The sequence below is a fragment of the Notolepis coatsorum genome (assembly GCF_963971535.1).
Source record: "Notolepis coatsorum genome assembly, chromosome: 17".
Classification (NCBI taxonomy): Eukaryota; Metazoa; Chordata; class Actinopteri; order Aulopiformes; family Paralepididae; genus Notolepis; species Notolepis coatsorum.
In genome coordinates, this window is record NC_140181.1 from 64,484,962 (window position 1) to 64,512,014 (window position 27,053).

The 27,053-nt window shown below is 46.9% G+C and overlaps 1 protein-coding gene across 1 annotated transcript; it reads right to left on the bottom strand.

The window, feature by feature from the left end:
- Positions 1-110: 110 nt before the first annotated feature.
- slc2a5 (solute carrier family 2 member 5) lies at positions 111-27,053 on the bottom strand (the record flags this gene model as incomplete). The annotated part of the gene is made up of 10 exons (XM_084333287.1): positions 26,893-27,053; positions 26,202-26,326; positions 19,539-19,691; positions 18,213-18,338; positions 16,199-16,386; positions 13,317-13,427; positions 12,664-12,765; positions 11,882-11,957; positions 11,525-11,652; positions 111-338 (listed from the first exon to the last, which is right to left on the bottom strand). Exons 1-10 carry the CDS (start codon positions 27,048-27,050, stop codon positions 111-113), a joined length of 1,395 nt encoding a protein of 464 aa, XP_084189413.1. The 5' UTR covers positions 27,051-27,053.

A 27,053-nucleotide genomic window follows, 5' to 3' on the forward strand; every position in this document is an offset into this window, starting at 1 on the left:
AAGAATTGAATTTGATGCAATAAATAGCAGTTCTAATTAAAACATTTACAATTCATCACCCTCCTCTTCATCAACACCTCTTCCTCTCCCCTTGATGCTCCCATTTGTCGTCAGAAGGTCGTGCCCTTTGCTGCATCCTCCTCCCGACTCTCCTTGCTCTCTTCCAGGGGCAGGTCTCCATCCCTGAGCTTGATCTCCACTCCGTTCCTCTTGGCGAACATTTGGCTGATCTCAAGGAAGGTTCTGTTCTTGGTCTCAGGCACCACCAGCCAGATATAGACCAGCGAGACCAAACAGACGAGGGAGAAGAGGATGAAGCTGTAGGGGCCTAGGCCTCTCTGTAGGGAAGGAAGAGGGGAAGGAGATGTTCTCAAACATGTTCATATCAAGTGTCCCAGGTATGAAGCCAAAAACCTGTTTGGGGACATTATGCTTCAGCCAAGGCCAGGAGGACTATGAGTAGCTAAGGGGCTACACAACCCTGACTGTATTGAGATATGTTAGATTAAACCACTACTAAAGAATATTAATAGCCAGACAGTACAGTTAGACAAAATGGCGGACACTCCATTGACTGCGCGGGGACAGGGATACAAGTTGAACAAGCATCATGTTTAATGTTAATAGCAAACATACATATTATTTATTACGGTTCTCCTTTAATACTAGAATGTCAGTGCAACAAAGTCAACGGTAACGAATGGTTCCTAGACTACGGATACTCGACCGGTGGAGCTCTGAAGGGAGTGAGACGAAATGAGGCGATACAGGGAAAAGCAAGCTGGTGGCTGGAGACGATGGTTTCTCTCTAGAGCTCCTGCTCCAGAGAAACTGTAGACTGGTCGGATAATCCTGTCGTCGCTGGGAGAAGGGGTCTCGTACGGAACCGGTCCTTGTATTCCTAGCGCCCAATGGCAGGGTTAATAGCTATTAATCCAAAAGCCCGTTGGCATAGATGGTAGCTAGCTAGCTTCGTTTGTACGTGAAGCTAACCCGCAGGCGGTCTCCAATGAGTAGTTATATCCAACGGCGTTGGGTTTAACTATAAGTCTCTCCACGTTACTTCGCTTACACAAGTCACTATACTGTGCCAATAATGGCTCGACAATATTATAGTTGTATCTAAGTAGCCATTAGCTCTCTATAATGATACACCGCTATCGGTCTGTGTACAACTGCACCAGACGTCTTTCACTCTCGCTCTGCTAGTTTTCCTGTTATGCTGCTGCTGCTGCCGCCGCACGTCGTCTACCCAATATACTCTATCTGGTTCCTTGTTGGACCCAGCCTGTTCACCTGTACAGAATCAATGCGCTCGCTCTGGGCTTGTCCGGGCATGTCTGAACATGTCTAGGAAACATGTCTAGGGGGCGCGCGCCCTGGCGCCTACAGCGTCAAGAATGGGACACAATAAGGCGAACGAAGAATACTGTTTAGGCAAACAGATGACGTTAAGATATACATCTTATATATATAAACAATATATAAGTTATACAAAATAATAAACGCAGACTTTCAGTGTTAATCTGGACCTTCAGAACAGCCGCCCCCTAATTAGTCCGAACCTAATTAGTAAATAAATGTGGGGCACAGATTAATATTAAGGGTCAAGTCAACTTCTCCATAATGGGCTGGGGGGGGGGGGGTTGGAAGTGATCTACAAAGTCGGTGGGTTATCGTCGTCGTCAGGGGGGTCAGGGAACGCAGGAAGCTCTATCAACTTGGCTACTGGTCTGGTATAAGTCCGCCCTTGGACGATGACTTCTGCCGCTCTGACCTTCCCATCTGAACCATTAATCACTCTGCTCACACGGCCGGCTGGCCACGTAGCTCGGGGTAGTGACTGGTCTATTATCATCACGACGGTACCCACGGTCAGGTTGTCCCTGTCTTTAACCCACTTCTGACGGGCTTGAAGGGAGGGTAGGTAGTGTAGGAGGAAGCAGGCCCAAAACTGGTCGGCCAGTACTTGGCTGTGTCTCCACATCCTCCGTCCGTTCATCTCGTCCTGTCTGTACACCGTCTGAGGAAGGGCAGGGTCCAGCCGCACCATCAAGAGGTAGTTTGGGGTGATGGGGTCGATGTCAGCTACGTCGCTTGAAACGTAGCCGAGGGGCTTGGAGTTCAGAACTCCCTCAATTTCTGTGAGGACCGTAGCCAGGACTTCATCGCCCACGGTCTGGGCTCCCAGTACGGTGTACATAGCAGTCTTTATGGATCGGACCTCTCTCTCCCACGTTCCCCCGAAATGGGGGGCATTCGGGGGGTTGAACTGGAAGGTGACCTGAGCAGGAGCGAGGCGGATCTTGAGTTCTTCACCCATGGTCAGGAAGCTCGCTCTCAGTTCCGTGTCTCCTCCTCGGAAATTTGTCCCTTGGTCTGACAATAGCACTGATGGGGTCCCTCTCCTCGCTTGGAACCTCCGGAATGACATGAGGAACGAGTCTGTACTCATCGACTGGAGGAGCTCAATGTGAACAGCTCAGGTGGTCATGCACTTGTACACGATGCCCCACCTCTTCTCTGTTCCTCTTCCCTTCTTGACGTTGAATGGGCCGAAGCAGTCCACGCCTGTGGAATGGAAGGCCCGCTCGCCGAGTCGGAGGCGGCAGGGAGGCAGGTCTGCCATCTTCGGAATACTAGGCTGTGCCCTCCACTTGCGACAGGTCGGGCAAGTCCGTTGGAATCGACGTACAGCTCCTCTCCCTTGGAGTATCCAGAAGCGCCGTCGGATCTCCGCAAAGACTCGCTCGGCCCCCGCGTGGCACACCACCTTGTCGTACTTCTGAATGATCAGATCGGTTATCTTGTGTCGGCTGCTTAGGACGATGGGATGCTTAACATCCTCAGCCAAGTCCGGGGCCCGTCTCAACCGACCACCCACCCTGATGAGGTCCTGGGCGTCGATCTCTGGGGCTAAGGTGAGGAGTCGACTGAGGGGACTGGCTTTTTCTCTTTCAGACAATCTATTTCTTCTGGGAAAGAGTCTCTTTGTGCTCTCTGCAGCAGAAGAAGTTCCGCTTCCTCGTAGGCAGATGCGTCGAGGTCTGTGGTGGGGGGGAGCTCCGGGTGGTGCCATAGGAATGTCCTTTTCTGGGCACTCTCCAGGGTTGGACAGTCGTCTAGGTCCGGGTCCGTTGGAGCCGGGGCTTGGCTCAGCCCGCAGAACATAGACCTCTTTATTTCTGACTCGTCTTGGTTCGCCTCCCGTGGTGTGGAGATAGGCCACTTCTCCTCCGGGAGCTTGAGGAACTCTGGACCATCACTGTATGGGTTAGGACGGGTGAGGTCGGCTAGGGACATCCCCCGTGTGATGACATCCGCCGGGTTCTGCTTGGTGTCAACATATCTCCAACATGCCGCTCCTACCAGGTCTTGGATTTCGGTTACTCGGACTCCGACGAAAACTTTGTACCGACAGGAGGCGGACTGGATCCAGGTGAGCACGGTCATGGAGTCTGACCATAGGATGATCTCACGCACCGGTATGGTGAGTTCACTTTGTACCATTTTTGCGAGTTGCGCGCCTACCAGAGCTGCGCAGAGCTCTAGTCGCGGGATCGACTGCTGCTTGCGGGGAGCTATCCTCGAGCGGGCCAGGACGAAGGCTACGTGAACTTCACCTCCCTCTTCTCGGGCTCTCAGGTAGGCCACTGATCCGTACGCCACTTCAGAGGCGTCGCTGAAGACGTGCAGGTCTATCTGAAGTAACTCCGCGGGATGGCCACCTCGCGGAGTAAGACAAGTTCATCCTCCCACTCTCTCCATGTGGTAGCCAGGTGCTCGGGTATGGGGTCGTCCCAGCCCTGCTCCTTGTCCCACAGTTCTCTCACCAGCATCTTCGCCCGGGTGGTGTAGGGGAGGATACATCCCATTGGGTCGTACTGGCTGGCGAGTGTTCGGTACACACTCCGCCGAGTGGTCAGTCTAGTCGTGGACGTCTCCTGATCCGTCCTCAGAGGTGTGTGTTGGTAGTGAAGCGAATCCGTCTTGAAGCGCCAGACGAGGCCCAGGGTTATCTCTTGTGCTTCGCCTGGGGTGTGCGCCATCCAGGTCTCGCTGCTCGCGGCCTTGGTCTCTGGGGGGAGGCGCCGGAGAACTTGAGGGTCGCTACTGGCCCACTGTCGGAGGTCGAATGCACCTTTGGCTAATGAAGCTCGTAGCTTCAGTAGGATGCTCTCTGCTTCTTCTGGCGTGGATACGCTCTGTAGGCAGTTGTCCACGTAGAAACTTCTTTCAACGCTGTGTCGGACATCATCGTCGGCTCCGGGGTCTTCGGCCACGTGCTTCTGTAACGCGAATGTGGCGCAGCACGGGCTGCAGGTGGTGCCGAATGGGAGTACTCCCATTGGTATATCGAGGGTTGTTCGTCGTCGAGCCTCTCTCCACAGAAACCTCAGTAGAGGCTTGTCTTCCTCCATCAGTCGGACTTGTAGGAACATCCCCTTGATGTTGCCGCTGATGGCCACTTTGTCCTGACGAAAGCGCATCACGACGCCGAGGAGGGAGGGTCCGAGTGTCGGGCCGGGCAGGAGTAGGTTATTCAGATTCTGCTGTCCAATCTGATAACTGCAATTGAACACGATGCGGTTCTTTCCGTTGTGGGTGACCTTGTGGTGGGGCACGTACCATGACTGTCGTCCTTTCTGCCTCGTGGTCATCGATTTTCGTGGCCGGCTGTTACCAGCTTCTCGATCTCAGTGCGATATATCGTTGCTTGGGGGGGATCCTTGGCGAGGCGCCGCTCAGTGCTCTGTAGGTAGTGGTGCGTCGCTCCCTTAGGCACATGCAGAGTGGGCATCCCTTCCCGCCTCAAGAGTGGGGTCGCGTATCTTAGCACTCCGTCGACCTCGACCCTCGTAGTCTTCTGCTCGAGTAGAGCTATGGCATACTTGTCCTCTTTGGATCGAACCATCTTGCGTTCGTTCTTGAATGGCAGCGAGTCTAGTGTCCATAGCCTCTCAACGTGCTGTAGGAGGGTATTGTCTGTGTCGCTCACCTTGGTGTAAAGGCAGCGTGTGGACGTTGGTCAGCTGGAAGGCCCGGAGAGGGGGCCCTGGAGCGTCCATCCCAGTCGGGTCTTAACCGCGGCTGGGCATCCTCTGGGTCCGATGTGGACCGCATCAGTTGGGACAATGGGGTCCGCGTGGTCGGAGCCAATGAGTAGGGTCGGCGTAGCGCCGCTGATGAGCGGTATGGGCAGTTGGCGTAGGTGGTTGTACTTTTCCCTCAGCTGTGGGATGGGGTAATCATAGCGTGACAAACCTATGTCGTAGCTTGTGAACGCCTTGCTGATGCTGTACCGCTTCTCGGGCTGGTCGATCGCGGCAATGGTGAACGAGACGTTTTCACCTTTGATTGTCTTTAAGTCTCGACGAATGGTACGGAGGGTCATGGTCTCCTCTGGACCCCGCAGGTCCAACTGGGTCGCGGCGGAGGCGAGGAGGAGGGTCTTCTCCGACCCGTCGTCGAGGACGGCGTAGGTGTCGAGTACCTTGTCCCCGTGACTGAGGAGTACTCGTACCACCTTGAGGAGCACTCTGGAGCTCCCACTCTTCGCGGGGTCGATGTAGAGTACTTCTGCTCTCGAGCTGCTTTGTGGGGCGGGGTTCACTTGTTGCTCTCGTGCAGTGCTTTGAGGTGAGCGCCGTCACACTTGCCACACTTCTTCTTAAGGCGGCATTTTGCTGCCATGTGGCCGCGCGCGCAGCGGAAGCAGCAGCGGTTAGCTTTAATCCACTGACTTACTTCGACGGTGGTCAGTTTCTTGAATGCGTCGCACTGTGACAGCCAGTGTTCGTTGTCGCAGTATTGACATGCGATCTTCCATTTCCCCTTGGCGGGGGGGTTGTGACTCTTCTGTCGTGACACCGACTCGGCCTGGTGCATCACGGTGATGGGCCTGCTTTGGTCTTTAAACCTCCTCGGTCCCTCTTTAATGTTCGAGCCACCCCATGCGAAGGTGTCAATTCTTAGGCTGCTAACCTCCCTGGCTAGGAAGTCAGCAAGGTCCAGGAGTGACTGTTCTGGGCCATTCGGGTCACGGTAGTTTCTTTGCCGCCGAAAACGTTCTTGGCGGAATGGGGGGAGCTTCTCCAATATGCGCTCCACGTTGGAGTTGGCGTACAACTCGTACATCCCCTTCTCTCATTGGGACCCGAGCATCCGTACCACGGACTGTACTTTGACGGATAGGTCGTCCAGGGCTCGGTTGTCTTTAGCTGGGGGGAGACGTTCGATCTCACGTATCTCCTGAATGACATAGTCCCATGTACGTCCGTAATGTGCGTCGAGGGCAACCAGGGCATCGGAATAGGGAGTTTGTGAATTGGAGTATGCCAGCGCTATGTTGTGCGCTCTAGTTACCTTGAGGTGCTTAAGGAGAATGGCATACTTGTATGACTCGTCCTGTACTCCGGACATAATTGTCTCTAGGCACATTGTCTCTCCCCGTACGTGGGGTCGTTGGTTCGTGCTGGGCGGGAACCAGGGGCTGGGTTCCCAGGCACTATTCCTCAGTGCCGTCTGGTGCTCGAACTCCCCACTGGGACGTGTTGGGGGTTCATAACGCAGCGTGTCGGGACTGAGACCGGGGCTGCGCTGAGCCTCCTGGTCTGAGATGGGGTAGTGCGGGTGGGCTTTATATAAGTTATACAAAATAATAAACGCAGACTTTCAGTGTTAATCTGGACCTTCAGAACAATGAGGGTAAACTGTATTGGGGTTGGTATGCTGCTTGGAGACGTGTTTTGGTTTCTGTTTCTCTAACTGTGCATGTTTGACATTTGTGGATTGTAGAGGATTCAATAGAAGAAGTAAACATGAAGTATTGTGTGTTTACCTCATAAAGTATTTGGCTTCAGGAACACGGCAACATTATTGGAAATGCACTTACCTTCTTCTCCAGAGTCAGACAAGAAGATAGATACCTCCTCTCTGTGTGTTCAGTAGAAAGCGATCCGACTGCAAGCTAGCCTAGCTAGCATGTTAGGATTACTCAGAAACAGTTTAAAGCCCCAATCCACAATTATTTGACCATATAGATGTGGGATATATTCACATACATTCTTGAAGAGCTTGATTTGCAGATTTGTAGTAAGATTTTTGGAACTATCTTAGCCCATTGTATATCAGAATTTAGGTCTGTTTTATTCCAGTGCTATTGTAGTGTAAGCAGGGCCAGCCCCAGGCATAGGCAAAATAGGCGGGGGCCTAGGGCGCCGTCAAATGGCCAAGGGGCGCTTGGCACCTCAAAAAAAGAATGTTTGCCCACCGGTGCAACACGCCACTTTGGCGACCTCTAGCAGCTCGGTGTGCATATCTTTTAATACAATATATCGAATTAAAGCCCTATCGATTGCCGTTTCAGGCGACGAAATCCGTTCAGCGGTTCTCGAGTTACATGCCGATATGTGAGGTGTGCGCCGAAGTAGACGGCAGACTTTTTTTTTTTCAAATACCACTCCCGACTCCAGAGCCTCTACCTCCGTCAATCATTTGGCGATCTCGAAAATGATTGGACAGGGTTGTAACGAATGAGTGTGGCTTTCCAATGGTACCCCACGTGGGAATGAGCGAATCAGGGATCTAGGTGAAAAGTCACAAGCAAAAACAGGAAGAGAATTCTCTGTCGAATGCATTGGAGTCAATGAGAAAATGGTTTTCTGAGCTCTTTTTTCTTTTCTCACTTTTTACCAAAACCGCTCCTAATCACTCATTTCTGAACGAATTCTTATGAAATGTGGACATGTACTACACAAGACTTTAGGCTATGGACCTGAAGCTAGGGTGTTTCAGTACTGTGCCTGCAGGGGAACACTTGTCATCTACATCACCTGCCCCAAGTGTACCTGCTACACAGTCTGCAGGAGAGACATCGACCTCACGTATTGCAGCACAGTCTGCATCAAGTGAGTCCAGTTTATTATAGCACATTATTACAATAGCACTTTTGTAACTGAGGGGTACAATTCCCTGACTGTATTGATAAGTATGGTATCATTAAACCACTACCGCTTTATGTACTTTAACTACTGGCCATACAGTACACGATATCTAAATATGATGAACACTTTCCCACAATGAAATCGGGTCCACACAAAGGTAATAATCAAATATTTAATATATAGCAAAAGGTACATATAATAGTTACTATTACATTTATGATTTGAATGCACTTGTAAGGCAAATGAGTACTCGTAGGCAAATCAACACTGAATGTCCAATCTCTGGTTACGCAGGAAGCAAGTATACAACCTGGCTCTTAGGGAATTATAACGATGGCACACTTAATGATTATAGCTGGATATACTGTAGGGGTCCTCCCGGTTGTAAGCCGGTAGGGGGGGTAGGAGAGCCGTCGGCAGTATCCCGTCTGGTCAACGATGTCTAGGGAGACTTCAAGTACAGAAGACAGTGCAGTAGAATCTTGATCCACAGATGAATACACCTTGGCTCTCTTGTAGGCTGTAGCTGTAGCTGTAGCTGTAGGTCCACAATGAAGAAGAAGCGAGGCGACCTCAGTCTGGTCTGAGCGCCGTCTCACCTTGACTCCTTTCGGGGTAAATCCAACACTCACCGGTGTTGGCGATTATCCGCTCCACAAATCAAAGTACCAAAGCAAATATATATTCCATGCCGCATAGGGCTCAGCAGTCGTCGGGTAGGTAATCCAATGTACAGGTCCACTCGGTCCTCGCCTAGAACTCCTCGGATGAAAGCACCACGTGTGGTCTGCCCAACCTGGTTAAGACTATAGATAACACGAGGAAGCGACAGGGATGCTGCTCACTTTAGAACTCTAACCGCACGATGCACCATACATAATAGACTATTATTACTTAATAGAAATACGGTGCCAAACTCTGACAATTCAGCTATTAATTCGCACGAGGTCTCAATGCTATTCTAAGGCCAAACAGGCCATACTACACCGCACGCGGTATTGTGGGGTGAGGCTTCACGTTCTGTTACTTAGTTGGGTAGAAGGGTAAAGGACTAAGGGATAAGAGGACTTCTACGTTTACTTGCGCCATATTTATATGCACGGTGAACAAATAGTGCCACTCTCTTTTCGGTAGCCGTATTCCTGCGCAGAGCCGGGGCTAGTAGAGACATGTCTCGTCGGTACCATTGAACTTGGCTCCAAGGGGCTTGTCTCCTGGCGCCAGGTCCTTGTCCAATAAGAGAATGAACTATTATGGGCTATAGTAGACTAAAGGGATATTCCGTGTATATGTACAAGGAATATACAAGGGATATCAAACGATATACAAATACTATTCAATATATATCCATAAATAAATATATATATTCGGTTTAATCTGATCCTTCGTAACAACTTTTATTACTAATAATATTACTAATAATGTATGTGTAACGGATGGTATCGTGAAGCGCAGTCAAGAAGGGCTGGGGTGAGTAGCGGTGCTATGGGTTAAACTCACTCACATCCTCAAAGACAGATAGACACGTTGCGAAGTAGTGGATTCACCTCTTGGTATAGCGGTCTGTGTTGCTGCCTGCGGTGTGGGAGACCGGGGTTCGACTCCCACTCGGGGCATCGAAGTTTGAGGTGACGTTGTCACAACCGTTACAATGGTGCCGTGACCCGGATGCCTTGGGTGGAGTGGAGTGAGTTTGAGAGGGTGAGTGTAACGGATGGTATCGTGAAGCACAGTCAAGAAGGGCTGGGGTGAGTAGCGGTGCTATGGGTTAAACTCACTCTCACATCCTCAAAAGACACATAGACCCAGGACTTAGAAGTGAATTCACCTCTTGGTATAGCGGTCTGTGTTGTTGCCTGCGACGTGGGAGACCGGGGTTCGACTCCCACTCGGGGCATCGAAGTGCCTTGGGTGGAGTGGAGTGAGTTTGAGAGGGTGAGTGTAACGGATGGTATCGTGAAGCGCAGTCAAGAAGGGCTGGGGTGAGTAGCGGTGCTATGGGTTAAACTCACTCTCACATCCTCAAAGACAGATAGACACGTTGCGAAGTAGTGGATTCACCTCTTGGTATAGCGGTCTGTGTTGATGCCTGCAGTGTGGGACACCGGGGTTCGACTCCCACTCTGGGCATCGAAGTTTGAGGTGACGTTGTCACAACCGTTACATATGTACAACACACTCAAGCGCACACACGCACATGCACACACACACACACACACACACACACACACACACACACACACATGCATGCACTCATAGTGGGTGTCCATGCATGCTTGACTGGGGTACAAAGGGTACAATTTAATCTATGCAGGGCTAAATTATTGGAAGAATTGCCACCAATTACTGAGAGCACACGAGAGGAATCCAGAACATACTAAACACATGAAATCATGGAAAAAGTTAGAGTCTCGTTTAGAAAAGGGTCAAACTATCGATAGGATTGAGATGAGACTGATCGACACAGAAAGGAAGAGATGGCGTGAGGTGTTAACCAGTTTGGTCACCATCATTCAGTCATTAGCTGAGAGAAACTTAAGCCTTACGCCCAGGGCACACAGCACACGAATGAACACGGACGGACGGACGGGCGGCTGCCATGCTTTTTTGTACATATTTATGAAAGGTTATTCACATGGATATTCATTCAGACAATCAACTAACATATCAGTTGTCAATTGTGTTAGTATGAACGACCAGCCAAGCTGATAGCAATGCGGAGAGCTGGGCTCGAACCCAGCGTCTCCTGCATTGGTGGCGAGCGCCTTGCCCACTACACCACCTAGCCGCCCAATTAGTCTGTGTATTTAAGTGTGGAATTGTCATCACCTCCTCATGGCGTCATTGTCTCCTGTACCCTCCTTGCTACCCTCACTCCTCCGCGTTCCCTTGCCCGTCGTGCCTCTCTGTTCCTTGTGTCATGTTCTTAAGTCTTGTAAGTAGTTTGTAAGTAGTTTATGTATTCCGTTTTCATTCATCTTTGTTTTCCTGTGTCCTTCAGTGTTGTTTTGTATATATTTTCGTCGTCCCAGTAAAGTCTGTATATATTTCCACGTATCTTGCCGACGCCGTCTCTGCCTCCTCTCTTCCCTGTCTGCAAATTGCGTTCTCACCCTCACAGCACCCCCATCATAACATAGGGGAACATCTGATATGCTCAACAAACCAGACAATGGCAACTTAAACAGGTGCAGCTGATGGCAATGTACGATCCTGTAATGAAAGACCACAAAAACCGTGCTTTAAGCCAGATAGCTTTCTACTCAACGCACAGAGAGGAGACTGGTATCTATCTTCTTGTCTCTCTCTGGTAAGCTAGAGCTGCTTAAATGCTAGGGCCGGCCCTGAGTGTAAGTCATTGTATCAAGAGCTCAGTCAGTCAATAAGAGAATGAAAACATGTCTCCTATTTTTATGTTTAATTGTATTTATCTTTTTGGTGTTGGTGCCGCCCATTTGTTCACACCTGGATTTGGGATTGGGCTTTTTAACTTTACACATTGAAATGAAGGCAAATCATGCTTGTGGATGAAGTTAGTAACATTTTTCAAATGTCTTGAGGTCCGGTAGGCTACTGACCTCAAGGAAGGGGAACACCAGGCCAACAGTGAAGTTAGACAGCCAGTGGACAGACCCAGCCACCATGAAGGCTGCAGGCCTGGCTGACTGCCTGAACATCTCAGTGGTCATCACATAGGGAATAGGACCTGGGAAGAATGAAGATGTGGTTGGACCACAAGCCAAACGCTTCACACACATAGGCTCTCAAAGAGGCACACAAGGACACCGGAGACATTCAAGATGCCTCAAACAGATGAAGTCAACTTTTTGACAGTTATTAAATGTCAGCGTGGTATCCAAACAACACTTCAGCTAATGGAGCACTTGCTTATAATCAGCTCTCAGTAAACAGCCATTTGGTTAGTCAAGACTTACTAGGTCCGATGGCATGTCCGATGACGTACATGATGACACAGGCTATGCTGATGTAAGGCATCGAGGTCACACTCTCCTGTCAACACAGACCAACAGCTGCTGTTATTATCAACCACCCGTGTTTATGAGCTTCATCTCAAACAGTACCCCAGACACATGACCTAATCCAGTCCATTTTAAATTATGTCACTGTGCCCAGTGTGCATAAACCACAGATCCATATCTCAATTCTCCAGCATGAATCTAAAGTCATAGGATTGGTAAATTGCATGTGGTCCGACATCTATCCAGGGGTTCTCAAACTTTTTTATACCACAACCCCATTTTATTTAGTTATTCTTTTGGCGACCCCACACTTAATGTATCGCGTAATTTCAACATGGAATTAAGGAATATCAAAATAAAAGCACACGTTGTTGAACTTGATCATGCATATTTATTATACAATTTTATTACAGCACTATGTTATCAATACACATTTATAAAACGAGGCATATTTAGCCATATTTAACAAAATATGTTGCCAGAATATAAAATTAAAAAACAAAATCTAGATTATTATTATTTAAATTTTACTTGCCAATGCGCAACCCCACTGTCACCTACCCACGACCCCACTTTGGGTCGCGACCCGTAGTTTGAGAACCACTGCTTTTACCTATTATATTAGATCCAGGTGTAGTACTGGACGAGTTCCAGGAAGGGAGCTGAGAATAGGGGCACAACATGAGCCACTAGAGGGTAGATGGTGTGGGCAGTAGGTTCTCTCTCTCCTACTTTACCTGAAAGCTTAGCGCTACAGTGAGCAGAACACAGAATGCACAACAGATCCCAAAGCCGATGAGGAGAAGCAGCCGTCGCCCGGACGCCTCCACTATGAACACCTGGGATAGAGAAGTCATGGTTATTATGACAGAACCCGCAATTCCAGGAGCCTCTCTGACAACTAGGCTAATATACCAGGCTATGAGTGTGTTTCACTTTCCAACCTCAATATATATAGTATACCCAGTACAGTGTCTTGCTGTCCCTATGCACTGTACATGAGGTACAGCTTGTACTATGCTGCCCTACAAAGGCAAAAAGCTAGTACAAAATAGTTTGCCTTTTGTAGGGCAGTACAGGTATAGTGGTATAAATAGGCTACACATGTAGAGGGGTACAGATATAGCAGTATAAATACACATGTAGAGGGGTACAGATATAGCAGTATAAATACACATGTAGAGGGGTACTCTGCTGTACAAAGACACGTGGCAGTAATGGAAGTTACAACCTTTTGCCTTTGTAGGGCAGATCATGTGACAGTACTTTCACTCTCTAACTGTCAGTGAGACAAATTCTTGTATCTCTGGTTGAACAGTGTTTCCGATTCTGACCTGTTTATTTCTTAATTTGTCTGAATGGCTGAAACAGAACAGGATATAATACCTACCGCTGCTATGGTCATGAGGACGTTCACTGTGCCCGTTCCCACGGTGATGTACTGGATGTCATTCTCCCTGACTCCCGCTGAGGCATAGATGCTGTCGGCATAGTAGTAGATCTGAGGGAGGGAAAGATGGATGTGGAACATGTACATATGTAGTATATATCTGTACAATACATTCTGGCTGTATGAACTAACGGTTGCAGAACTCAAGAACAATTAGGTAAAATAATAATAATAATAATAATAATAATAATAATAATAATAATAATAATAATAATAATAATAATAATAAACTTTATTTGTATAGCACCTTTTATACAAGAATTGCAACAAGTGCTTCACAGCAGTGATGTAAACAGAAAATAGAGATAGTCATAAAATGAGCATAAAATTGGCATCCTTATTGACAGACTTGACAGAGAATTTATATTAAAATGTACATATATTAGCATAAAATAGACAGTAAAATAGTGCAATAGTGCAGTGCAATAAAATAGTTCTCATCTACAGTACAAAAATCACAGTCTGGATGCAGAGTGTATTAAAGGCGGTGAAGACTTACCTTTGAAAATATTTACTCCGACCTTTAACCACTAAGTGTGTCTGACTCTTATAACCACCAAAACCTAGACTGTAATGTATATTTTGACCGATAGGTAGACCATTTGCACCTTGCGTATAGTGTTGTTGTTGCGTATACTTTTACTCCTACTGTAGTATATATTCAGATTTTTTTTAGCCTATATTTATGTCTTTCTTCTATTACCCTGCCCATACTTGTACCTCCCCTCCCCCATCCCCCATGCTGCTATGGCAACCGAAATTCCCCAAGGGGATCAATAAAGGGATATCTTATCTTATATGCACTATATATCTCTCTGTGTAACCATTTAATTCAAACCTGTTGACGCTGTATATAACTCTTCATATCTGTAGATATCTATATGTCAGTGTGTAAATAGAAATCCTGTGCCTAAACTTTCTATTTCTTTTATCTCTTAATTTTAATAAGTTAAGTATATTGTCTATTATCCATTTTATCTTTTACATTCTTCCTTTGCTTTTGTACATTCTTCCAGTGCTGCTGACAACAAGGCAATATCTCCCATGGCATAATAAAGCTCTTTCTTATCTTACCTCACAAAGAAAAAGTGCAATTATCACAGGTCTGATCATCTGGTCTCACTGCAGTCCATGCTTATCATTATGAACTATGGTAGATGAATAAGACCCTGAATGGGCTTAATAGAATGAAGAAAACAACAACTCCTGTTTTGTATTCTGGTGCTTTGTCAACAGTATTGTAAAATAAAGAGTCCCTGCTCTAGGGAACAAGGTGATATTACTATATATTATTATAGAAAATTATAGTAATTCCCCAAAAGTACCATAATAATTCCAGAAAAAGTATAGTCATTCCCAAAGAGTACCATAATAATTCCAAAAGAAGTACCATAATAATTCAAAATAAGTACCATGGTAATTCCAAAAAGATATCATGGTATTTCCATCATGTTTTTGGTGGTAGTGTATGGAAATACTATGCTATTACCATGGGTATATCATGGTACCATGGTATTATTTAAGTACAAAAGTGGTACCATGGAGATACACAGGGGTGTAAAGTACTTGAGTAATTGTACTTCGTTACAATACTTAAATACTGTTTTGGGGGATTTGTACTTTACTCTAGTATTATTAGGTTTGTATACTTTGTACTTTTACTCCATTACATTTCAGAGAGAAAAAACATACTTTTTACTCCTTACATTTAAAATGCAGACATACAAAGTACAAAGTACAAATCTCACAGGTCCAACCATTTTAATTAGTATATTTTAATTGTTTATCTGGCCGAACTAACGTTAACGTTATTAATCCTGCGACCACAGGTAAACAGCCAATCAAATCCCCATCAATGGAAAATGAACCCGCCCATACCCATGCTGATTGGTCCTTGTGCAACACTAGAAAGCGGGGGTCTTTGATTAAACACCTTCTATCAGAAGAATAGACAGTCAGATCCGCATTATGCTGTGGTTAATATTGTGATATTATTCAGGGTACTCCAGTAATCTGTCTTTAATATTGTGATATTATTCAGGGTACTCCAGTATTCTGTCTTTAATATTGTGATATTATTCAGGGTACTCCAGTATTCTGCCTTTAATATTGTGATATTATTCAGGATAATCCAGTATGCTGTGGTTAATATTGTAATATTATTCAGGATACACCATTCTGTTTTTAATATTGTGATATTATTCATGCTGTGATGTGAATGCCGTCCATGTTAGTTTACCTTCAATGGAGAAGTGCATTAAATATTTTTTATGCAAAAAAAGTGTCCTCTGTTCTTTCATTTCAGCATTGTCTATCGCAGAACACATTCCATTGTGGGCAGAGTGTATGCTTGGTTTCATTCCAGCCTTGCCTAAACACCAGCTGATGATTTCACTAATTGGCTCACCTCTTCAACTAACTCACCTGGTGCAATGTATAGTTAAAATGAAAACTTGGCCCACGATGGAATGAGTTTGAGACCCCTGGTCTATCCCTTTCAAAAATAAATGTACTTTTACTTTTTAGTACTTAAGTACATTTAAAAGTAGGACTTTTTGACTTTTACTCAAGTGTGTTTTTAACCAGATACTTTTACTTTTACTTGAGTCAGATTTTGAGACGGTATCTTCACGTATAATTTCTGGGTACTTTTTACACCCCTGGCGATACATAACCATGGAAGTACCATGATAAATCATTTATAGACAATGCTCGGTACCATGGTAATACTGAAATCACCATCAAACTACCATAATAATCTTTTGTAAGGGAGGGACAAGGACGGTAAGGACAGTAAGGACAGTGACGATGGCATGTCTCACCGCGTTGACCCCTGACAGCTGCTGACCCATGTTCATGACAACGATAGAGACCAGCTGCCAGCGGAGGGAGCGTTGGGACAGCAGGCTTATGACAGACAGACGTCCCTCGGCCCGCTCCGACTGGTCCTCCAGACGCATCTCGGACAGTTCCTCGTCCACGTCCTCCCAGCCACGGAGTTGCTGCAGTGCTGAGGGGGAGTGAGAGCGCTGCAGTGTTGTCTGGTCAGATCATGTATCTGTGTCTTGGATCATTTTTTGTGATTATCTGAGCCATTGAGCCTTTTTGCGTTAAAATTTTTAAAGGGTCTGAGTAATTATGTGTCTGATGATACAATATGTGTTATCTCTATCATCTGTTATTCAGCATTTTCATTCAGCATTTTCAAAATGCTGTGTTATGTACGTGCCTGAGGAATATGAATATTTTCTGGATATTAAACAACCCCCTCTCTCCCTCTCTCTATTGCTTTCTCCATTTCTCCACCCTAAAACAGATGTGTATATCAGTGGTGGGAGTCAAACTCTGGAATTCTCTTTATAATGAGTTGAAGTACTGTACAAATATTTTCCAACAAAAAAATACTTTTAACACATTTGGGGCCAGACCCGAAAAAAGTCGGGTTAACTCGCCATGCTCTGGGCGCCAAACCAGAAATCCCGGGTTTTAATCGTTATTTCTTTTATTAACTATATCCATTCATTTTTCATCCATCCAGCCTGAATGTTATCATTTGGAATGGGTCTGAGCTCGCAAAGGGCAAATACCGCCGTCTAACGCCTCCCGGCTGGTATTGCACATCATTGGAATCCCTCTGGCTGGGGCTGTGCATCGATCTAAGAAGTCCGGTCCAGGTTTTACTTCTCGGGCATGCAGTATCGTTATAACAGATGGACTGAGGACACTCGGAGCAGCGTGGATTATGTGTTTTGGACATATAACATTGGATCAATAAACGCGATCAATATTTGGAATGACGATCAGGAATTGGATTAATCTTTTTGCACTAGATGTGAGGTAAGGACTCTAAGGACTCTATGTTACGAATCTTGGGTTAATCCGATGTTTCTTTCACCGCCATCGGACCGCGCGTGTGTGTGAGGTTCGCACCGACCAAATCAAGCGACAAATGGCACGATTTCAAAGGAAATACATTGAAGCTCGATTTGCTGGAGTTTATTGAGATTAGACAGAACGCTCTAGAAATATATTCATATTCATCATGGTATAAAACGGAAATGTATGTATGAAAAAATGATCTGTTTCATGCATGTTGACTGGAAGCAACTCACTGACGATCAACGTGTTATTTAGATCTATTGCTATTATATTTCATATATTTTAAGCACTCGCAAGCAGGGGCGGACCTAGCACATTTGGCGCCCTAGGCGAGATTCACCACTGCGCCTGTAGGAAGGTTCGCCCCTGCTCACAAGTTAAGTCCTATCATACATTGGATAAAGCACTGGTGCTGAAGGGCCATCAGCGCCCTCTGCTGTTGGCCCCCAATGAGTTAAAGACAGAACATGAGGACATATCAGCAGGTATAAATGTATCTGTATCTGATTTTATTTATTTTTTGTTTTTCTTCTCTTTTCCATGCATCTGAGGCTCGTGACGCATGTTTTTATCTTTTTTCTTTTTTGGTATCTAGCAATATTATTATTATTATTGTTATTATTATTACCGTTATTATTGTTCTTATTATTCATGGTCATATTATCATTATTGTTATCATAATTATGGTAATGATTATTATAATATTATTATTATATGGTATGAAGCTGTAAGGTGCACTTGAGCTGACCATTATGTTAAAATAAATATGAAGTTTGGAAGGGGGCAGGAAACATACGTTTTCTTCAACCTGCTCCTTTTCGGCCATGGGTGTATCATGTTAAAAAAAAAGATGTTGGTGATATTGTGCAAAGATGAACTGTACCCCCATGTACGAAACAAAATAAAATTAATGAAATAAAATTAATGAAAAAAAGGCATGGTTCATGTTCTTCTCACCTTTCTTAGCAGTCTGCTCGTCTCCTCTCTGGATGAGCATGTACCTGGGGCTCTCTGGGAAGAAGGGTAGGAGCAGCAGCTCTATGAGGGCAGGTATGCCTGTCAGCCCCAGCATCAGAGGCCAGCCTGGAGAAAACACAGACCTCTGGTGACCTGTGGTCCTACAAACATACCAACAGCTGATCTGTACAATATTGAGGAGGAGTAGTAGTAGTAGTAGTAGCAGCAGCAGCGGCGGCGGCGGCGGTGGTGGTGGTAGTAGTGGTAGTAGTAGTAGTAGTAGTAGTAGTAGTAGTAGTAGACATAGTAATAGTAGTACTAGAAATAGTACTAGAAGTAGTAGTAGTAGTATGGCAAGCAAAATGGGAATAAATGTTAAAACGGCTTGCCATAGATGATAGTAGTAGTAGTAGTAGTAGTAGTAGATGACATAGTAACAGTAGTAGTAGTAGTAGTAGTAGTAGTAGTAGTAGTAGTAGTAGTAGTAGTAGTAGTAGTAGTAGAAGTTGTACCTGAATTTGTAGCAGTTGTAGTGGTGGTAGTAGTAGTAATTACTAAATCCGCATATGAAGCGCAAGGAGAAATTGTAATCACTCAATTGTGCACTGTACACTCCTGTGTGTGTGTCTGTCTTATTGTAGAACATCACAAGTTATTGATATACCTTTGCATCATTGTCACCAAGACAAATACCAGTACGTTCATCATACATACATAGGTACCCATGAATGAGATCTTTCTGCTTCTGACTCTGACTTCTAACCAAAAATGGTAGACATGTTAAAAAGCCAGTTAGCCCGGTCAGGTGGCGTAGCGGAGATTGCGTTTGTCACCAACCCCGGAGACGCTGGATTCGCCTGTTCGAATCCAGCTCACAGCTCCGGGGTTGTCACTAGCTTGGCTGGCCGTTCACACTAATACAATTGGCAGTATTAGAGGGTGGGAGAAGCTGGCGGGGTGGGTCCGGGTCATTGTAAACTCCTACAGTTCGGTCGGGGCGCCTGCTAAGTGTGGATAGGATCTAAGGGCGGTAGTGTGATCCTTCCACACGCTACACGCTCTCAGTGAGAGTCCGCGCTGCCAGGTGAAAAGAAGCGGTTGATTGGCTAGACGTGTGTCGGAGGAAGCACGTGATAGCCTCCACTCTCCCAGACCGACTGTGGGGGGGTAAGTGCGCAGCGACCAGGAAGGGGATTGGGAATTGGCATAACGACTAACATTGGGATGGGAGAAAATCGGAGGAAAAAGGAGGGGGGAAAAGATAATAAAAAAAAAAAAAAAAAAAAAGCCAGTTAGCCAACCAGGATCAGAGATAGCTGTCACTACCTGTGCTGTTTCCCAGTATGTTTCTGATGCCCAACACCTGAGCGCTGAGGATGCCGATGGTGATGAAGAGCTGGGGTACGATGCCGATGGCTCCCCGCAGGTTCTTGGGAGAGAGTTCGCCCAAATACATAGGCACCACGTTGGATGACAACCCTGTAGATGGATAAAGATACTAATTATAACATTTGTTTTTATTAGTATTCGTGTTTGTATACCCAGTCGACCAGAGCCATTATATAGTTTAACAGGTTGTGGACATAGGGTTTTGTGAACTCTGGTATTGAAAATGTTTGTGTCCAAGGTCTTCCCAAATGTATTACAAACCTCTTATAATGGGATTAGTAGGACATTTCCCAAGCTTGCACTTAACATAGTACAAATTACAATACAAATTGTACTCATTAATCACATACATACCAGTAGCTATGCTTGTAAGGCACTTTTGTGCTTGCACATACAGTACATTTGGGTCTCTGACACTAACACTCTACCACTAAACTGTGAAATAAGACAACCCAGTCAGATTTTGCACCCAGCCCGTATTCAGAAACTGTGCCTTTAAACAAGTTGTTTGAACTTCCGTCTTTATGTGATGTCACATGACGTCAAAATATCAGTGTGCATTGTGATTGTCTAATAACTATTTTGATTGTTTCATAAATTGTTCTATAACTCCAGCATTTGCTATTTTTGGACTCATTGTGGAAAGGTCATGATGATCTTGGAAAGGTGTTGATGTACGGGCCGCGGTTGCAGTTTATTTTCAGTAATCGGCCTGGATGTAAATGTGTTGTTTTTGGAACTCAAAGGGGATGTAAGCAGTTACCCTAAGGTCCCTAAGGAGAATAAGGGAGTATAGGAACGAGGGGTCGACTTCTTTAATAGACAATAGAACAATCCTGGGAGACCTCAGTGTAATGTCATTCCCACATTTATAGGATAACAGGGAAATGGGTTTGGGACAGAGACCCCCCACCCACGTTAGCTTACCAAACGGGATGTTCCACAAAAGTATTTAACAAACTCATTTCACTACCACACTACAAAGGGTTCTATATCATACTGGCTCCGCTCAGCGTCATCTGCACTAACCTCACTTCGTGCACAGCACTGAATAAAAATCCACAATGTACCTTTACATACCAGCATCCGTCTGGCCACACCCCTATCCGCTTACCTTCATAAGCAGGTGTGTGGTCACCAGTGATGCCAGTAACGCGTTACTAAGTAACGCGTTATTGTAATCTGATTACTTTCCCCCGAAAATAGTAATCTAACGCGTTAATCTTTAAAAGCCAGTAATCTGATTGCAGTTACTTGTCCAAGTGGCTGTGCATTACTATTTCGTTACTATCTCATCATAAATTCATAATGCAGGCGGAATGCAGTATTTTATTTCGTTTTCGACAGTCAAAAATACATTTTGAGCTGTTTTTCTTTTGGGAGTGACGTGGTGTGGCAGTGAAAGGGTTAAATACAAGAATGTGTCCCGCGGCGTGACTGGTCCCTCTGTCTGAGTGACTCTGCTTTGGTCCAATCACATTCCCCATCCACAGTCTGCGAATCAGAGGCAGAGTAGGACGGGTCTTCACAGCACGTCATGTGACATATGCGCCAATCGTGTGACAGCAGGGCTCCGTAGTCGGAGAATTCCACCCCAAAACGCTTGGCAAAATTAAAAGTGAAACCGCAAGATGACTTTTGCGGTTTCTGTTCAGAATTCCACCCCAAAACGCTTGTCTAAACGTAGCCTCAGTCACTACTTCACGGCGGAGGAAACAAAATACTGTCTACCGCTAAAAACAGCACATCCAATTGCATTGAAAGCATCTGGAATCACAACACTAGCCGACGCTTCGACTAGGTACAGGAGGGTTGATGGTGGCAGAGCAAAAGCTCTTATTTGCCAGATATACAGTTAATTTACATGTTAAAGAGAGACTGATTGTATGTTTATAGAGAGACATTTATAAAAACAATTTAATAGTTACAGTTGATATAATTGAAATAATAGTTCAGCCTGCATTTGTTAGATGTGATACACTGGTTTTGTAAAACCACTGGCTGGCTGCTCTAATGCTGTGAGCATCATAGACTGTTGCTTTACCATACTTGATGGTACAGAAGCTGAAGCACTAGTTTAACAATTTACGTTATGTGCAGAGAAACAAGTTAAAAACAATTTATGCACTTTCAATAAAGCGTTTAAAAAAAAACTGTTGGGGGAACGACGACGACGACTTCGTAACCTAGTTACTTTCAAAGTAACTAAGTTACTCTGATAATCAAGTAATCAGTAAAGTAACTTAGATTACTTTTTAAAGGAGTAATCAGTAATCAGTAATCAGATTACTTTTACAAGTAATCTGTGGCATCACTGGTGGTCACCTACTCGCCTCCTTCTTCACTTTCACCACAAGGAAGTGCCTGTTGTAACTTGACGAGGTTGTTAGCTGAAGAAAGTTGAGTTAAGTGTTTAAATTTTTTCTTGCTTTTTTCTTTCTCTCATAAATTTTTAAAGAAAAAAGCTAAGTCATAATGTTTACCCCGGAGGGTCGCGCTAGCAACGTCACCCTTCACCAGCGGTTCTCCATTGCCTCCTCTGTCGTGCGTCTTGGAGCGGGGTTGAGGCCTCTTTCGTGGTCGGCAGCCGCGCCCGGTAGGCGTCCAATAGATAGTTTGCCTCTCCAAGGAGCTGGTGCACCAGCGCCGTCTCCTGTGCGATGGCCTGGTTCCGGCTCTGCTTCCTTTGCCTCCGGAGAGTCGTCCGCTGTTGGGCGGCCGGCTCCTCTGGTGGCGGAGGATTTGACGTTGTCTGTCCATTTTTCCCCTCAATGGAGGCCTACGTCCGTCAGGGACAGGTGGTCTCCCACATCATGGGCCTCACTCCCGCCTACGTGCAAGTCACGAGGGTGGTGGGTTTGGTAGAAGGCATGAAGGAGGACGTGCCTCGGCTTGATAGGCCGATGGCAGCGCTCCTTTGTCCTGAGGTGGTGTGGGAGCCGTTACGGAAGCCGGTTCCCCAAGGGAAATCGGCGAGGCGGTTGGCTTTCTGGAGTGACCAGTCATTTATCTCCGCGACGCAATCTCTGGCTGCCACTTCTAACATCACGCAGCTGGCGAGATTCATGTCCGGGATCCTGACGGGTGGTATGGAGCTGACTGATTTGCAACATGATCAGCTCGCCCAGTCGGCAGGAGCCATCCTGCATCTGATCCAGCCGCAGGCCATAGCCGCTGGGAAAGTACGCGCCCTGGCCACTCTAGTCCAGCGCCACCTTTGGCTGGAGCAGGCGCGTGTGCCGGAGAAGAAGAGGACTCCACTTCTGACGGCACCCCTCTCCGATGCTGGACTTTTTGGGTCGGCACTGCAATTGATGACCTCAACCTGCAGGGAGATGCAGGAGGAGCGTTCCGTGCTCCAGCCTCATTTCCCCCCGCCCGATGTCGCCGGTGGAGTCAGACGGCAGGCTCGTCGTTGGGGTTCCGCCGCCGTAGCCGCCGCTGCTACCACCGCCACTGCTGGACCTTCGGCAAAGAAGGCCAGGAGGAGAGAGGGCGCCTCCGCCACTGCAGCCTGCCCATCTACGCCCGGAAGTGACGGTAGGGATCGTCGTGACCAGCCTCCTATCGTTTACCGTCCCTCCGGGGCTCCCCGGGGTGGCAAGTCCCGAGCGGCTCGTGGCAGGCGTCGCTGAAAGTAATGACTTTTTCCCTCTGTGGTCCCCCCCTGTTCCCTTTCCGGCCCAAATATGATTTTGTTTCTAAGAAATAAAGAGTCCCTCCTAAACATATGATGGGGATACGACGTGTGAACCTTTCGCTAGTGTGGGTTTGATAGGAGGGCTAGACTTTAAGTCTTGTTGGTTGCTACATTCATGTTAGAGCTTAAGCAAGGCCTGCAGCTTACACTCGGTTGAAAAAGGTTTTTTCTGCCTCGACCTGAATCTTCACATAAAGGTAGAGGTTAGTTGTGTGCTCTGTTGCTTAAACAGTGATATTGAGCCGCAACACTATTGTGTTGGTCTGCAGTAATGCTCGTGTGTGAAAAGGTACCGCGGTTCAGGCCACTCTCTCTCTCTATCAGATTTTCTGTGTCTTGCAACATAAACACGGGTGTCGGGTTCACACATACATAACTTGGCCTTGTTATAAACCCTGTTCACAGACGTGTCTGTGGCTAGCGTGCATTGAATTAGCTTTGCGCTGTTCATTAGCATACTGGCTACTTAAGGTATCATGGGGGAAGGGTTTCCCTGACTCCGCACCTACCACAGGCGGTTGAGTCATGGGTTTCCCCCCATCATAGAAAACGTCACTAGGCACGTTTCTATTGGACGACGGCTTCCGTGAGTTTTTTCAGACCCGTATGTAGGGTCTGTCATTGTCAAGTTGTCGGGGCAGAGCGTAGGAACTTACTGTTCTACTACGCTCGATATACGTGTGACTTGAGTCTGTTGGTCACATGACTCAATGTTACCGTGACTTTTCAATCTGTGGCTCACGTGGGAAGTCTCTCTGAGGATTCCCGTCTCCTCTCTGTGGTGAGGGTGGCGGGATGTAAGAATGTAAACAAATTTTCCTCTTCTGAGCGCCTGTTACTGGGTCTCGACGGATTCTCGTTCATATCTGGGGGATGTTAACAGAATAGATCAGAACATAGGTAGGGGGTCTCATGCCCTTGGGGTGGGCCACTGAGCGCAGTACGAATGGGACCGTCTGGGTGGCGCCCTCTTTTCATGTTTTAGATCGACACGCATACCTACCCCCTCTCCTGGAGTGGGGATGTCGGCGTGGTTAGGGCACAGGACTGGTTCTGGTCACGCTGGTCCAGGTCAGTTAACCCGTTGTCCGCCGGGGACGCAGATCTGCTGTTCTGGTACCCTGAGGGACTTGTGCTTTTTTCGGGGGAAAAAATGCCGGGTCGGCCCGGGTGTCACAGGGTTGGGCGTTATGGAGACCCTTTGTTGGGTACAGGTTGTACCTGGCACTATCATGAAAGGGCTGGTTCTCCTTTCTTTTCGCTCCTCTCTCACGCATGGCGAAGAGGGGGCTGTTGGGGTGGTCTTCTGGACCTCCTCTGGTGACCCTGTGTGCTTCCCGAGCCGCCGGGCCCGGTCCGAAGTAATGTTTCGTTGACCCGTAGGCCTGGAATAACCCTTTTTGAAAACGGAAACACTTGTACTGTGGTATAGCCAGTGTATACCCGCAGGTGTGTTTTGGAGTTTTTTCTTGAGGGGTTATAGGAACAACCACCGCATGTGGTACCAAGAGGGTGGTTGATTCCCTGGTGTGTTGGAGCAGAGTCAACTCCCGGGTTACCCGGTTGAGTGTGCCCCTGCACGTTCATGACGTCTGCCAATCGTGTCAGCCTTCTCTGCCTCGACCCCTCTGGGTGGGTTTTTTTTGGTGGAGGCTTTGTCATGGTGCGCAACAATGCCAGCATACGCCCCTTCCGCCGGGGTGCTGTTTTCAGTTGACCCCTTTGGCGCCTGTCTCGTCCGCAGTGCTCCAGGCTCGGGTCTAAAGCCTGCTGCCTGGTTTAAGGGATCGACCCCTCTGGGGTCGTCTCCCCGGTGCGCTGCCTGCTTCCGCTATAGTTTAGCCTTTTGAGTGCTTCAAGTTACGGCCATGCTGACTGCCTGTGTTGCAGGGTCAGTGTGCCAGGCGGCGTACTAGTGGGGGGAAGGGCCCGCTCTTGGAGGGGCCCTGTCCGAATACGCTGGCGATGTGGGGGGCGGTGTCACTAAGTGACCGCCTGGTGAGGTCTTGATGCTTTGGCGTCATTGACCTCTCCGGGCCCCCTTTTTCCAGGGGATCCAGTCCCTTCAGTGGGTCTGGGTCTTCCTTCGCGCTCCGCTGCTACGGCCTTGCCACGGGGTTGAGTTTGCTCTTGCCCCCGTGATTTTGGGGGCAGTAACGAGGGTTGTTCCTTCCGTTCGTTCCCTGGTGGCATGTGGGTTGTGCGTGTGCGTAGTTGTGGGGTCAAGCCACGGTCTGCTCACCCTGTGCTTTGAGTTGCTCGAGTTTCTCTTCGCACAGTCGGATCCGTCTCCCTCCCGTCCTCCAATAGGGAGGGTATCCTCCATTAGCTCCTCTCCGGTCTGATGGTTGTGGGGGGCCTCAGTGGGGTACATTTGTCGAGCTTCTGGCTCCCGCTCAGCTCCTGTAGTGCAGATGACGCTGAGCGGAGCCAGTATGATATAGAACGTAAGGTTATGTATATAACCAAGTTCTATGAATACTGGTGACGCTCAGCGGCCCTTGACCTCGCCTTGTGGTGAAAGTTTGGGAAGGAGGCGAGTAGGTGACCACACACCTGCTTATGAAGGTAAGCGGATAGGGGTGTGGCCAGACGGATGCTGGTATGTAAAGGTACATTGTGAATTTTTATTCAGTGCTGTGCACAAAGTGAGGTTAGTGCAGATGATGCTGAGCGTCACCAGTATTCATAGAACTTGGTTATATACATAACCTTACGTTAACGCTTTCACTACCACACTACATAAGGTTAACCGTCTGTAGTGTGGTAGCAAAAGGTTCACTTTCTGTAGGGTGGGAGTGAAAGGGTTAAAGACAAACTCTAGCTGATTGTTTCTGGTTCCTGCTCTTCTTTGCTTTTATTGTTAAACCTTAACCCAGCTTTGACAAAGTTCTGCTGACCTGCACAGACACCCACTATGATCCTGGCCACAATGATGATCTCATAGGATTTGGCAATCTCACTCACTCCCATCATCACAGCAGGAACAATGGAGAAGATGTTGTTGAAGAGGAGGGTGCCCTTCCTACCACGTGACAAAGATACACAACTTATTGCAATGTACTTAAAGGGGCACTTCACCAAGAAACAACGCTGATTTATTCTGCACGTAATCTCACACATATCCCAAGGCTATAAACAGTTTTGCAGTTTGACAGTTATAGTGTGACAGTTATTGAGAGTTAATGAGTTTGGATATCTCCTCCTGTGATCAGAGGACACTGAATCCTTGTGTGCAATACAGTTTTTCTATGTGGCAATCCCCACTCGTCTGGTACTCCAAACAGGTTAAAACAAGTGCTTAGAAGTATTTGCAAATGCCATTTCACAGGTCTATAACTGAATATCATCACTGGTGAATGGTAACGAATGGATGTCCTGTAGAATAGATAGAATAGAATAGAATAGAAATACTTTTATTATCCCGAGGGAAATTTGACACTGCAAATCGCTCAACATTAAACATTTAGACAGAACAGGTCACGAATAAGAATAACAAAACAAATCAAATTGCCTAAGAATAAGAATAGAATAAAATAGAATAAAACACTTAGTATGTACAAAATGTGACATGATGCAGGATATTGCTACCTCCCCAGTTTGTTGACGAGCGGGGCCACCATCAGAGAACCAAAGAAACCTCCCAGAGGGTACATGGACACAGACAGAGACCACAGCAGAGTCAGGAAGTTCTCCTCCATTGGTTGGCCATAACGTTCCAGATAGGTGGAGTTATAGAACTGCTGCATGAA